This window comes from Gymnoscopelus microlampas, assembly GCF_963454915.1.
Source record: "Gymnoscopelus microlampas genome assembly, chromosome: 10".
In the NCBI taxonomy this organism is placed as follows: Eukaryota; Metazoa; Chordata; class Actinopteri; order Myctophiformes; family Myctophidae; genus Gymnoscopelus; species Gymnoscopelus microlampas.
The window spans coordinates 10586175-10599645 of record NC_139947.1 but is presented as its reverse complement, the minus strand read 5'-3'; the positions used below and the strand labels follow the sequence as shown (position 1 = coordinate 10599645).

The 13471-nt window shown below is 43.2% G+C and overlaps 1 protein-coding gene across 1 annotated transcript in view; it reads left to right on the top strand.

The window, feature by feature from the left end:
• The first annotated feature begins 463 nt into the window (after positions 1-463).
• The window catches only part of prpf6 (PRP6 pre-mRNA processing factor 6 homolog), a 35781-nt gene continuing 22773 nt past the window's right edge, over positions 464-13471 (top strand). The window contains exons 1-8 of the mRNA XM_084068928.1: positions 464-683; positions 3267-3426; positions 4127-4245; positions 4670-4748; positions 5447-5623; positions 10991-11119; positions 11630-11724; positions 12954-13110. Coding sequence (XP_083925054.1) covers positions 478-683; positions 3267-3426; positions 4127-4245; positions 4670-4748; positions 5447-5623; positions 10991-11119; positions 11630-11724; positions 12954-13110 — 1122 coding nt within the window. The 5' untranslated portion in view covers positions 464-477. The remainder of the gene's footprint in view (positions 684-3266; positions 3427-4126; positions 4246-4669; positions 4749-5446; positions 5624-10990; positions 11120-11629; positions 11725-12953; positions 13111-13471) is intronic.

Genomic DNA, 13471 nt, shown 5'->3' with positions numbered 1-13471 from the left:
CGTCTTCAACGTTTTCATGCCAAGGACCCCCTAGCTGAGAGAGAGAGAGATGAAGCAACGAACCCCAGCTCTATATTGTATAAAATTGTGTTTCAGATTAAACTGTTTTTGTTTAGTTGGTCTGCTCTTTTTTCCCTCTACACCTATACCTCTTTGCCAAAAATAGCAGATCTACAAGCTTGCAGATCTGCTATTTTCGGCTAATGTTTCCCTCAGAAAAGGAATTCTAGGGTTCAAGTGGTTAATGTAAAAAAACGAAATCCTATCACACAAATATTTGGCTGTTGAAGACCTCTGCTTTAAATCATAGTAGATTTACCAGAGATAAAGTGTAGTGCAATGACCAGCCTCTGGTGTCGCTGTTGCAGAATCACTGACCTTTTCTTTTTTCCTGTCAAGGAAAAAGAAGGGGTCACATCTGGGCGAACGGAAGCGGGACTGTTGTTCATCCGGGTTAGATAGACAAACGTCGCCGCCATGGTAGGAGCACAGTACGCCAATGCTCCGGGAAACCGGGGCTCGAAGATCGTCAACCGGGGGGGCCGCGGGGACCCCGGGGGGCCCATGCCCGCCGCTCCGGGACCCCCGGTGCTGCCGCTGGCCTCGCCGCTCATGGGGAAGAAGAAGAAGCCGTTCCTGGGCATGCCCGCTCCGCTGGGCTACGTGCCTGGTCTGGGCAGAGGGTAAGGACAGTCATGGATGAACTTGTACACTTTCTCCCTGTTTGGCCCGTACATCTACATAAACGTCCACATTTCAAATATAAAGTGCTTACCCCATGGCCACGGATGTTACAATTATGTACGGGCCCTCAGAACTACCCGTATCTTCCGTGTTGTTCAATAAAAAGCATTTTAATCCGATCGGTGGCCGTTGTTTCCGTGTTTTCTCCACTCTTTCAACTATGCGACCCTATCGGTTGGGAGATGTACTGCACTCTGACACTTTATTACTATGAGAAAATGGCCACCAATTGGATTAAAATGCTTTGTGTTCAACAATACGGAACATAATGGTTCTTTTGAGGTCCCGTATATAATTGTAACATCCGTGGCCATGGGGTAAGCACTTTATATTTGCAATCTGAACGTTTATGTAGATGTACGGGCCAAAAAGAGAAAAGTGCAAACACCAGGTTGAAGTCATTCCATGACGCTCCTGACAGATGACCGTCTTGGATCCATGCTAAGCTATTTACTGTACTGACTGTGTCGCGTGCATGCGCACCGAAAATAGCAGATCTACAAGCTCGTAGATCTGCTATTTTCGTTGTAACTAAGTATAAATAAATATCCCTCTTTAATGTAATGTGTGCTCAGCATGCTAACCTGTTAGCTGAAGTATTTGAATGAATGAAAACGCTTTCCAAGAAGTTCAACAAAAGTGTGTGTGTGTGTGTGTGTGTGTGTGTGTGTGTGTGTGTGTGTGTGTGTGTGCGCGCGCTAGAATATTGAATCATATAGTAATAACACATATATAATATCTAATACAAATATTGTGATTATAATTATGTAAAAGTAAAGCATCATTATGCTAAATTGCTAACTTCTTACTTGTTAGCTGAAGTAGTTGAATAGATGAGAAACTTTCAACAAGTACAATGTTTTGTGCTAGAATGAGGTGAATGTAAGTGAAAGGTGCTGTGATCTGCCTGCCTGTCTCTATATTTATATATATACACGTGTTAAATCAGGGGTCTTCAACGTTTTCAGGCCAAGGACCCCCTAGCTGAGAGAGATGAAGCAGGGACCCCCTACTCTATATTGTATAAAATTGTGTTTCAGATTAAAGTTTTACTTAGTCTGTTCTTTTTTCTCCTCTACACCTATAGCCTCTTTGCCAAAAATAGCCGATCTACAAGCTCTCAACACCTCGCATCGCGAGGCGTTGAGAGCTTGTAGATCTGCGATTTTCGGCTAATGTTCCCCTCAGAAAAGTAATTCTAGGATTCAAGTGCTTAATGTAAAAAAAATAAACAAAATCCTATCACACAAAGATTTGGCGGACCCCCTGTAGTAACACTGAAGACCCCCTAGGGGTCCCGGGACCCCCTGTTGAAGACCCCTGTGTTAAATGGCTGTATTGGTATAGACTAGAACAGTGGTTCCCCCATTTATTATTATTATGATGATTAGCACAATGTGCAACATTGTTTTCTCACTCAATTGTAAACAAACCAACACGAACATACAGCATACGTGTATACAGGGTTATACAGGGTAATATCTGTTCTATTGAGGAAACACTATAGCAATGATTACTGGGAATACAGAGCTTTGCAAAAAAATAACTTACAGTATCTTTATGAACATTAAATGATTGCATGCATCAGGTTTATAAGTGCCTTGCTTGGATTTACTAAAGGTTAATAAATGCAGGCAACTTCACTCGCATGACAAGTTTACACCAAGTATAAAAGAGAGGGTGAATTGTGCAAGCTTCCCATGGAATACAGTTACATTTTTAGATAAATAATAAGAGTGAAAGTAAATGTTAGATCAAGTATCAAGACGTATCAAATACGCAAAGTAGGTAATTCGGTGAGTAGTTAGGCAAATTCAAACCTCTCACTTTTTCAGCTAGCCTGGAAACTCAGACAATGCCGGATGTACTGAAAACTAAGATAAATATTGGACTGCATTAGACGCATACTAAGGTTTTCTGGCAGTCAAACTAATAATCAGTCCATGTGTGCAGTATTGCACGCCAGTATTACTTCAAGCTAAGGCAATTTCATGGTGACGAATACAGCAAATATTAGAGATCAATAGGCTCTATGCACAGCAGCCATATTGGAAAGAACTTGGGCCTCTTCTTACTTCCTTCACAGGTGTTACCAATGATACTAATGAAGGCTCTGTTCCATTCTGGTCAGGGTGCTGATGTTGTGCATGCTGGCTCACTAGAAACACTCCATTTTGGTTCCCAAATGGCCCCTTAATGGTGGGTGTGTAACTCTGAGAGTGTACAAATGGAACCAAATGGACCCGTGAGGTTCCATTTGTACACTCTCAGAGTTATGGGGTTCCTTGAAAATAAGAGACCACTGTGCCACGCTAAATGGAACAGAGCCTTAATTAGTATTATTGGTAACGCCTGTGAAGGAAGTAATTCCATTCCCAATATGGCTGCTGGGCATAGAGCCTATTAAATTGATTAGTTTTATTGAATGTTGCATACCTAATACTTAGTGATCCGTCATGAATATTGTGTCAGCGTTTAGTCCTTGTCTCATCATCACCATGTCATTCCCTGGTCCTCTGCAGTGCCACCGGTTTCACCACGCGGTCAGATATCGGTCCCGCTCGCGATGCCAACGACCCCGTGGACGACCGCCACGCGCCCCCGGGGAAGAGGACGGTCGGAGACCAGATGAAGAAGAACGAGGAAGATGAAGAAGATCTGAACGACACCAACTATGACGAGGTATGTATTTTAAGACGGTGGTTCTCAAACCTTTTTCATGTCAAGGACCCCCAAATTGATATGCATTTGGCCGCCCATCTCAAAATATGTCATGGCAGTGACCCCAAGAAGCGAGGATTTGTGTTAAAAATGTTTGTTTTTAACTCATTGAGTGCCATTAACGTGTTTCACGTGTTTTAGCGCTATGGTGTTGAGTGCCATTAACGGGTTTCACGTGTTTGTTTTTTTTTTGTTTGTTTTTACCCAAGATATCATTATCTGAAGATTTGCAGCTCCATCCACTCCTTGTTTAACTTATAACTTAAAAAGGCTGTATCTCGCTTCCTAAGCACTTTTTTTTTACTTTGAAAAAATAAAAAAATAAAAGTTGTAATGGCCAGAAATAGATAATAATAATTTGGGCACTCAATGAGTTAATTGTCATAAAAAAAGTCAAGATTCTGATCTACAAGCTCACAGCTTGCCTAAGTATAAAATATTTGGTTAAAATGATTGTGATGCCATTTTAACCTATTACGCTGGGGACCCCCTGGAACCCCCCCCACGGACCCCACTTTGAGAACCACTGGTCTAGATGGTTGTTGGCGACTGAGCTAAAGTCATTCCAACACTAGGCAAACTGTTTGACTACACAGGCTTACGTACGGTTAGACGTGACACATTCCACGTGGCTTGATATTCAGATGGTCTTCTCTTCTAGTTCAACGGCTACGCGGGGAGCCTGTTCTCCAGCGGGCCCTACGAGAAAGACGACGAAGAGGCGGATGCCATATACGCCGCCCTGGACAAGAGGATGGACGAGAGGCGCAAGGAGAGGAGGTGAAACTTAAGAGAAACTCGTTGCACTGAAGAATGTTCTGTGTGATTGCACCCCCTTGCCCAGGGACTGCAGACCAATGTGTGCTTGTTGCTAACTGGTTACATCTCTGTAACCGCTTGAACCCAACGATAGACCCATGGGGGACCCCGGTCAAAGAAGTATAGGGTTTAAGAAGTTCAGTACTTCAGGCTATTCTCCAAAAATGTTGGTTCATTTTAACCAATAATGACATGCCCAGAATACTAGGGACACCAGGTTGAAAGTTAATTGTACGTGGTCCCTGCTAAATAAACAATATGTTAAATTAAATGCTGTATAGCTGCCTACAGGATGTTGCAGACAACCTTTATTTTGGAGCGATCATTGTCATCCGTGTTTAAAATATTGTGTGTCATTACATCTGGTGTGGTGGTGTATTTCCAGGGAGCTGAGAGAGAAGGATGAGATTGAGAAGTACCGTATGGAACGACCGAAGATCCAGCAGCAGTTCTCCGATCTAAAGGTAAAATGCTACATTCTAGCCCAGTCAATCCGGGAACACATCTGTGTCATTTTAGATTTCTTTGGCTATTCAAAAATAGCAGATATACAAGCTTTGAGCTTGTAGATCTGCGATTTGTGTGTGTTTAAAAAAAAAACTGTTAGGATTTAGAAGACATTTGTAGAATCCCCAGATTTAAAAAAAGAAAATGGCAGATCTACAAGCTCGTAGCGCGGCACTAGGTGCCGTGCTACGAGCTTGTATATCTGCTATTTTTTAGTATAAAATAATGGTTATAGCAAAAACATTTAAATAACACAGTATGCATTCCTGGATTGAATGGGCTAAACAAACAACTACTGATGTCATGTTAAGTTATGTTGTAGCAAAAACCTCCTTCCTAAAATTGGACATTGTAAGAAATTGTGATGCTGACATTTCCATCACATAATCTGTTTCTACGTTCATATAAGCTCGCAACGCAGCACTGTGAGCTTATAGATAGCATTTTTTTCACAGAATGTTTGCCTATTTATTTATGACATGCCCAGAATAGGATGGAACGATATGGTTCATGTGGTTAAATGCCTCACAATTATCTAACGCGTCTTACAGTAGATTTAAGACAACGTTGCACACAGATGGATTTACTTCTGAAGCGCCTCATTTTTCCATTAGCATCTTCAGCAACACTTTTCTTTATCCCTTTGTTTGTCCAGAGGAAGCTGTCGGAGGTGTCTGAGGAGGAGTGGCTGAGCATCCCTGAGGTGGGAGACGCCAGGAACAAGCGCCAGAGGAACCCCCGCTACGAGAAGCTGACCCCCGTACCGGACAGCTTCTTCTCCAAACACCTCCAGTCTGGGGAGAAGAACACCACCGTGGACCCACTGCAGGGGGTTAGTATGCATGTACACACACACACGCACACGCGCGCGCGCACACACACGCACGCGATGGAGAAGACTTCAAAATGCCGAGGCGTTGTGACATCCTTAAATTGTCACTTCACTGTCATCTGGGGACCCCCCGAAAATAACGTGGGGGACCCCCTGTGGGTGTAGTTTTAGTATGCACCAGCAGGAGGCAGTCTCCACCACTGGAAGCAACTTCTTTGATCGACTATGGCATTAATGGAGAAAGCTGTAATATCAGCTGGGGCAATGTGAATGGGGCATCATGGCCACTGGCCTCAGGGAGGGCATATCATTTTTTTGAGGAGGGCAAAACCAAGGGGGCCATTGCCTTCATGGCCTCCATGAAATTCCTCCGCTGGTTGGAACATTTGCCCTCTAGTATTTCTCATGACCATTGTAGACATGGGGAGAGTTCGGGGATCTCCATAGATGGGCATAAAAGGGACAAACTTTGTCAGCTTTGTTGTTAACTCATAAAATGCATTGTTAAAGCTTAATTTGCTGCTCTATGATTCTCACCAATAACTGCTTTCTAATGTAAAATGAGAAAGTAAATGAAATCAGTTGCATAAAACAAAACCTCTTTTATTTTTTAGCAAAACTAAAAAATAAAAGCCTGGAGATCGAGGCTACCCAAAACCCCACTCGCCCCATTGTTTTAGTTTACTGAGGTTATGTTTAGGAGACGGATAGACGCCCGAGGCGAGTGCGGCGAACGGACTGTTAGTAGTATTATGCTGGTGTTGCGTGGGGCAATATGCCGGCGGGACAGTTATTATTGTAATTCAATATCATCTTGCGGGCCAAAGATAATTTCTCACGGGCCTGATTTGGCCCGCGGGCCTTGAGTTTGACATATATGGTCTATACGAACACAATTGGCCGGGAGGCAGGGAGGGTGTCTCTGCATGTATTCCTACGGGCTGGAGGTGGCACCTGTCAGCAGGGAGTGTTGGGCGGGAAGAGTCGAACGAAGGCCCCCCGTCCTCCCGGTGGGGGCTCCTCACTGGCAGGTGATCAGTAGGATACAACAGCAGTGACAAGACAGAAATGTGTGTGGGGAGGAATCAATTGGCATAATGACGAAATTGGGAAGAAAAGAAAAACAAAACAATTAACTTTAATTTTATGCTGGAAGTCAATGGAGAGTCAATCAAATAAATCCATATTTGGACGTTGAATTTGACGTCACAGCGAGCACACAGCTACCATGACATCATACAAACAACTATGTCCAATCAGCTTGCAGCTGTGACACACCAACATGGCAGAGTTTGGAGTTATAAATGTATGAGCACCCAGTGTTGACTGGAAAGTCTCAATAACAACACAGTGAACACAGTGAAATTCATAGCCATGCTGTCGACCACTCAGAACGCCATCCTTACCCTCCTGCTGCTTGCTCTGCTCCACCTGCTGTGGCCTGTCCAGGCGGACATAGATGCTGACTCGTTTGACAACAACAACAGTAGCAGCCTTGTCCTGGACCATCTTCCCGTGCTCTTCAGCACCCTCTTGAGCCCCGAGATGGCCTGAAGGGGCTTCCTCATTGGTGCACAGCCAGAGAATGAACGCATGTGAGCCCTTCTTTGCCCCGCCTCCCTCCAGCTGTGTCATCGTCCTCATCAAGCGTTCCGTCCAGAGCCATGTAAGGAGAGTTGCGTCACCTCCGCTCACTTCTATTGGCGAATAGTGACAAAGCCCGTTTACGGAATGCACTGGAGTCTATGAGCGTTTGTCACTGCGCTTCTTCTGCCCCCTCATCGGCGTAACTCTCCAAAAGAAACTGCAACTTTGACATCCAGGTCCTCAGTGCTCAGAAGGCCCGTTGTTCACAAAGTGAACGGAACTCTACGACGTCCAGTGGCTTATTCAGAATGGGATACGCCTACCTGGGATTGTTTTACGAAATGGATAAAGATACTAGGGATGCATCACTTAATCAAATAATTGATTTCATCAATTATACAAAAAAATATCAAAATGTTTTTCCCCCTGATTATTCGTTGCAGCCCTAAAAGATACACATCCCACCTGTGTTTGTGACTACCAACTCAACGGGCATCACACTAGTTGTTCATGTAACTCCTGCAATACTGTGTTGCTCTAGCAGTGTGACGTGCTCGTTGTACCTTTCAAAGACTGGATTGACTGATGGATATACAGAGATCCGGTTGTCCAGAGCCACTGATCCAACCGCTATGCCCATATATGGTCAAGTGCATATATGGGAGCGTCTGACTTCAAACTCGGTGCGCACAGTGCCAAGGAATAGAGGGAGTCCGGTGCCTGCCGTCGAGTAGTTTGGATGTCCAGTTGTCCAGAACCGCGATCCAACCAATATGTCCATATATGGGCATTCCAATATATGGGCATATACTGATGTCATCAGGGATCTCCATATATGGGCATAAAAGCCAGTATGCAGGCCTGGACCGCTGGCGTATCGGTCCACGCACCTAGGCTCAATGTAGCCTGACCAAGCCCCCAGAACCCAGTGGTTGCATTGAAGCGAAATGGACATGCTGGCCATTCGTAGGTACTGCAGCTTAAACGGACGGGGCCACTGCACAGTGTATGAGCGAAAACGGTTTCGACCAATGGGCTTGACTCACGAGCTTGCGCACAAGCTTGCGCACGGGGCCGCTTACCTCTGTGACGTAAAACGCGTCACTTCTGTGACGCAGAACGTATCACAGTGGCCCCAAATAGGCTACGCCCATCACACTTTTTAACCCGGAAGAAGGGGTGAATTCGCTTCATGCGCTGGGTGAGCAACTCAATGCAAGTGGATGGGAGGGGATTTCGGGTGCCCTCTATTATTTTTAACTCTATGAGCCTGACAGCACGTTGCGGGTTCGATTCCCGATCCCGATGGCTTTTGCTGTATGTCTCTCCCCTCTCTCTCTCCATTTCCTGTCAGCCTACTGTCCTGTCAAATAAAGGCATAAAAAAAGCCCAAAAACGAATCATTTACTGCCAGAATTATTTCAGATTTTTAGCAGTTTATTCCCAAATATTTTTCAATTGAAAAAAAAAAGTACTCAGGAGCCGAGATACAGAATTTTAAAGTTTTAAGTTAACAAGGAAGTGGATAGGAGTCTAGATCTTCGAAAAATCATATCTCCTTGGTCTTTGGGTCAAATTTTAAAAACGAGTTAACTCGTTCTTGGCAATCAATGTGTTTAAAAAAAAGCCAGTATGCAAGGGGACACAATACACACAAAGATTTGCGTAATTTCCCATTTGCGTAACATCCCATCGCCCTCCAGGCGATGGGATGTAGAGAGCGAGGGAGTGCCATAATTCTTTCTTTCTTTCTTTTTCTTTTTCCTTTATTTATTCAGGGAAGCCCATTGAGAAAGCTCTCATTTTCAAGGACGCCCTGATAACAGCATATAAAATACAATACATACATAATGAAAAACAATAACAAACATTTGAATCATATTACAGTGTCACAGATGCAAATAAACATATTTACGTGAAGCAGGTGCAGTCACTATGTAGTGTGTCCTCCAGAAGCACCCTAAGTGTCTCAATTGAGACCAATCGCACCAGTTTCAGAGAGTCCTGAAGTTTGTTCCATTTTTGTGGAGCATAATACATGAAAGCAGTCTTTCCTTGTTCACTGTTCTTACGAGGACTGGTATATCTAATGTGGGTTTGTGGACGTGCTGAATGTCCAGTAACCTTTGGTTTCAGAAGCGAGGATAGGTACAAAGGAAGCTTTCCACACAAGGCCTTATACATAAATAAAATACAATGTTGCTCTCTACGCACTGCGAGAGATGGCCAACCCACTTTATCATACTGTATAAAATACAGTGATGGGTGAGATAATCATCGCCAGTAATAAAACGCAGGGCACTGTGGTGGACTGCTTCAAGTGGCTTCAGTGTGGAGAGTGAAGCATGCATATACAATATATCCCCATAGTCAAAGACAGACATTATTACAGATTGAATTATAGTCTTTCTGCTGGAAAAAGAAAAACAGGACCTGTTTCTATAGAGGAAACCTATTTGTCCTCTTAATTTTTTGATTAGGTTCTCGATATGAACCTTAAATGAGAGCTTGGCATCTAGCCAAATGCCCAGGTATTTATAAGAAGTGACCAGCTCACCGTGGTATGCATTACTCAACCGCGGTATTGCGGTTATTGCACCAGCCCTACTCACAACACTCGCGCATTAGTCTCGAGGAGGAGAGGATTATATGTGAGTCCGGAGCAGTCAAGCCGGCTGGACTGACAGCCACATTCCAATTCCTCACTCCTGCCTGCTCACTCGCTCGCTACTCCTGCATGTCATGTTGTATATTAGATGCTGTATTTCTCATATATGAGCTGTTTGACATGCATTCTCGCACAACAGTAAGCTCACACCTCAAACGCTGCTGGCCTGGCTAGCCTTTTACTTGGCATACTGAAAGTTCCAATTCAACTGTGAGAGTCAACCAACAGAGGTTATTGTTTAGTTGTTTTTTTTACAGGGGAAACCCACAGAGACCACTGTAGTGTGTACAAGTGAAATGACATTAGAGAAGGGAGGGGAAAAAAAGACTGGGATTATTATGTCCCAGGCTTTGGTAATAAACGATCGGCTTTACTCCTAAAACTAAGCTGATACCTCAGAGCCGAGTGGGAAACCACAAAGCCACAAGGCAAGTGGAAAACGTGTCCAGAAAGACGGATTACTGTGTATCTTTATTTGGACACTGTTGTTCACCCTGTAGGCTCTGTCCTTGTGAGATGGTTGGCATCATATTTTCGCTGCATTCAAGTACTGACACTGCTACGTACAACTTCATGATTACGTTGCTGCCAGGGTTGCCAGATCTGCTCATTATAATGTCCCCGCAAGATTTTATTTGAAAATAGCCGATCTACAAGCTCACAACGTGTTGTGAGCTTGTAGATCTGCTATTTTCAAATAGCTGATGTATATGTTAAAGTGCTCGTGTGGCCCATAGTCACTTCTTTTGGGCTGGTTTTCCTAGACTTGGTTGCTTGTTTCTCTCACAGAATCTGGCAACACTGGTTGCTGTGTTCATGGCTGCTGATGTGCACTGTGTGCAATGTTCATTTGTGTAAATGTCAAGATATAACCACAAAAACCCAAGTGTACAAGTTTACAAAACAATGCCCAACCCTAGCCGGTGGTTTTCAGGGGTCCAGACTAGAGAGAGACCCTCAGGGTTCCTTGAGGAGGGTCTAAATGGCCCCTTACAGGTATGTAACTCTGAGAGTGTCCAATTATTCGTACGCTCTTAGAGTTATGGGGGTCCTTGAAATTAAAAGGTTTGAGAACCAATGCTCTAAGCATTTTTTTTCTTCTTTTTTTCTAGCTGGGTGGTTTGAACACACCCTTCCCGGGGGGCATGACCCCTGGCCTGTCCACCCCAGGGGCGGGAGACCTGGACATGAGGAAGATCGGCCAGGCCAGGAACACTCTGATGGACATGAGACTGAGTCAGGTAATAAACACACAGTTAAGCCCAATGTATACCACCTTAGCTTTAAAGCAAGTCACACCGTGCAATGGAGTGTGAATTAAAGTCACACTGTGTAACTTATTCAATTAAACAAAATCATTTTTGATATCATCTTTCACTGGTATATTGTTCCACAATAACCATTGTTTGGTTTTTAGGCTTCATAATCACAAATTGCACAGGGCAGATATGACAAATGACTTAAGTATACAAAGACATTACTGACACATTTAGTAAAAATTGCGGAAATAACTGATCTACAAGCTTACTATCACAAATTGACTTGTTTGTAGAAGCTTGTAGATCTGCTATTTCTGGAAAACGTTTGAAAATGTATGAACATGGAAACGATTATGCAAAAATAATTGCGATTATCTCTAATTAATTGACAGGCATACTGGTAGACCACATAACTGTCAGATTTGATCTAGGCTTGACTAAGATCTATGGGAAGGTCATGGAAGACTGAGAACGCTTTGTTTGTCCCTCTAGGTGTCCGACTCGGTGAGTGGACAGACAGTGGTGGACCCTAAGGGTTATCTGACTGACCTCAACTCCATGATCCCTACCCATGGAGGAGACATCAGGTGTTGACCCCCACACACACACACACACATACACACACACACGCACACATTGATTAAAGTTCTCAGTCCCCACGACTGATTTCAGTCATTTGGATTTTTTTTTTTTTTTAAAACATGTTCAGAACCCAAGATATCATCATCTGAAGATGTGCAGCTCCATCCACTCCTTGTTTAACTTAGAACTGAAAAAGGCTGTATCTCGCTTCCTAAGCACTTTTTGTTTTCTGTGAAAAAAACTCTGGCACTTTTCAGAATCAATTCTGAAATAATTCTGGCAATCCTGGCACTCAATGAGTTAATATAGCGTCATTTTAACTACTTTAACCTTTTATTCTTTGGCTATTCAAAAATAGCAGATCTACAAGCTCATAGCGCGCTATGAGCTTGTAGATCTGCTATTTTTGAAAAATCGTGAATTTTGCAAACCTTTGAATATATATTTTTACATACATTTGTAACAGAAATCTTTGCTTCTGGGGGTCCCTGGAACAAAATGAGATGGTGGTCCGCGACCAATACATATCATTTTGGGGATCCTTGACATGAAAACGTTTGAGAACCACTGTTCTATGGAAGCATGTTGCGCAGCGAAAGTAGACGATCTACAAGCTCTCAATGTGTCAGACGCTACTTTGGGTTATTATTTTAAGATTAGAGCATTTGAAGTGGTCAAATTATAAATATGTGCAGAAGCATCTTCCATAAAATAAAACGGCAGGAACAATTAATACTTGAAACATCGCAATTTGACATATTGCGTTAATTGTTTAGGAAACAGCGCTAGTGTATGGGGTGGCTCCTTTCACACGGTTTCCCAAATCGCACAGATATTATTTTGCTTTAAAGCTGTACTGTAATGTTACGTTCCTCTTCTACCCCGGATTTGAACCCGGTTTCCTGCGCAAGTGCTGAATTGTTTACCATTGAGCTAAGCGAGCCTGCCTGCTTGCTCAGGGGATAAATTGAATTTTGACAGGTTAAAATTTGTGTCAGATCCTGTGTCTAGGTGAGACATGACCTTTGACACGATCTAAATGTCTCAATAGCAGGGAGACAAAATACAACCACCCCAATTGTACAAGGTATATTGTATTAAGTAACATACTCTACCACTCAAAGGACAAAATTACATTTTATTCATTAAAACAAGTACATAGTGCTACTTTAGTGTAATGTATACATCTCCATGTCTCTCTAAACGAGTCTCTCTTGACGTTTTTCGTGAACAGTGACATCAAGAAGGCCCGTCTGCTGCTGAAGTCTGTGCGGGAGACCAACCCCCATCACCCCCCCGCCTGGATCGCCTCCGCCAGGCTGGAGGAGGTCACTGGCAAGCTCCAGGTTGCCAGGAACCTCATCATGAAGGGCACAGAAATGTGTCCCAAGGTGAATGCTGAACTCTTTTGACTGCCAGAAAAAAAAAACATTGTTTGCTAAGCCACTGCTAAAAATGTCTTCTAAGCTGTTTTTTGAAAACACTTATGTTACTATGTCAGTGGTTCTCAATCTTTTTCATGTCAAGGACCCCAAAATGAATATGTATTTGGCCGCGGAACCCCACCTCAAAATATTTTGTTCCAGGAACCCCCAGAAGCAAAGATTTGAGTTACAAATGTTCGCTTAAAAAAAAATATATTTATTAAAAGATTTGCACAAATGTTCACGATTTCTCAAAAATAGCAGATCTACAAGCTCATGAGCTTGTAGATCTGCTATTTTTGAATAGCCAAAGTGTAAAATAATACTT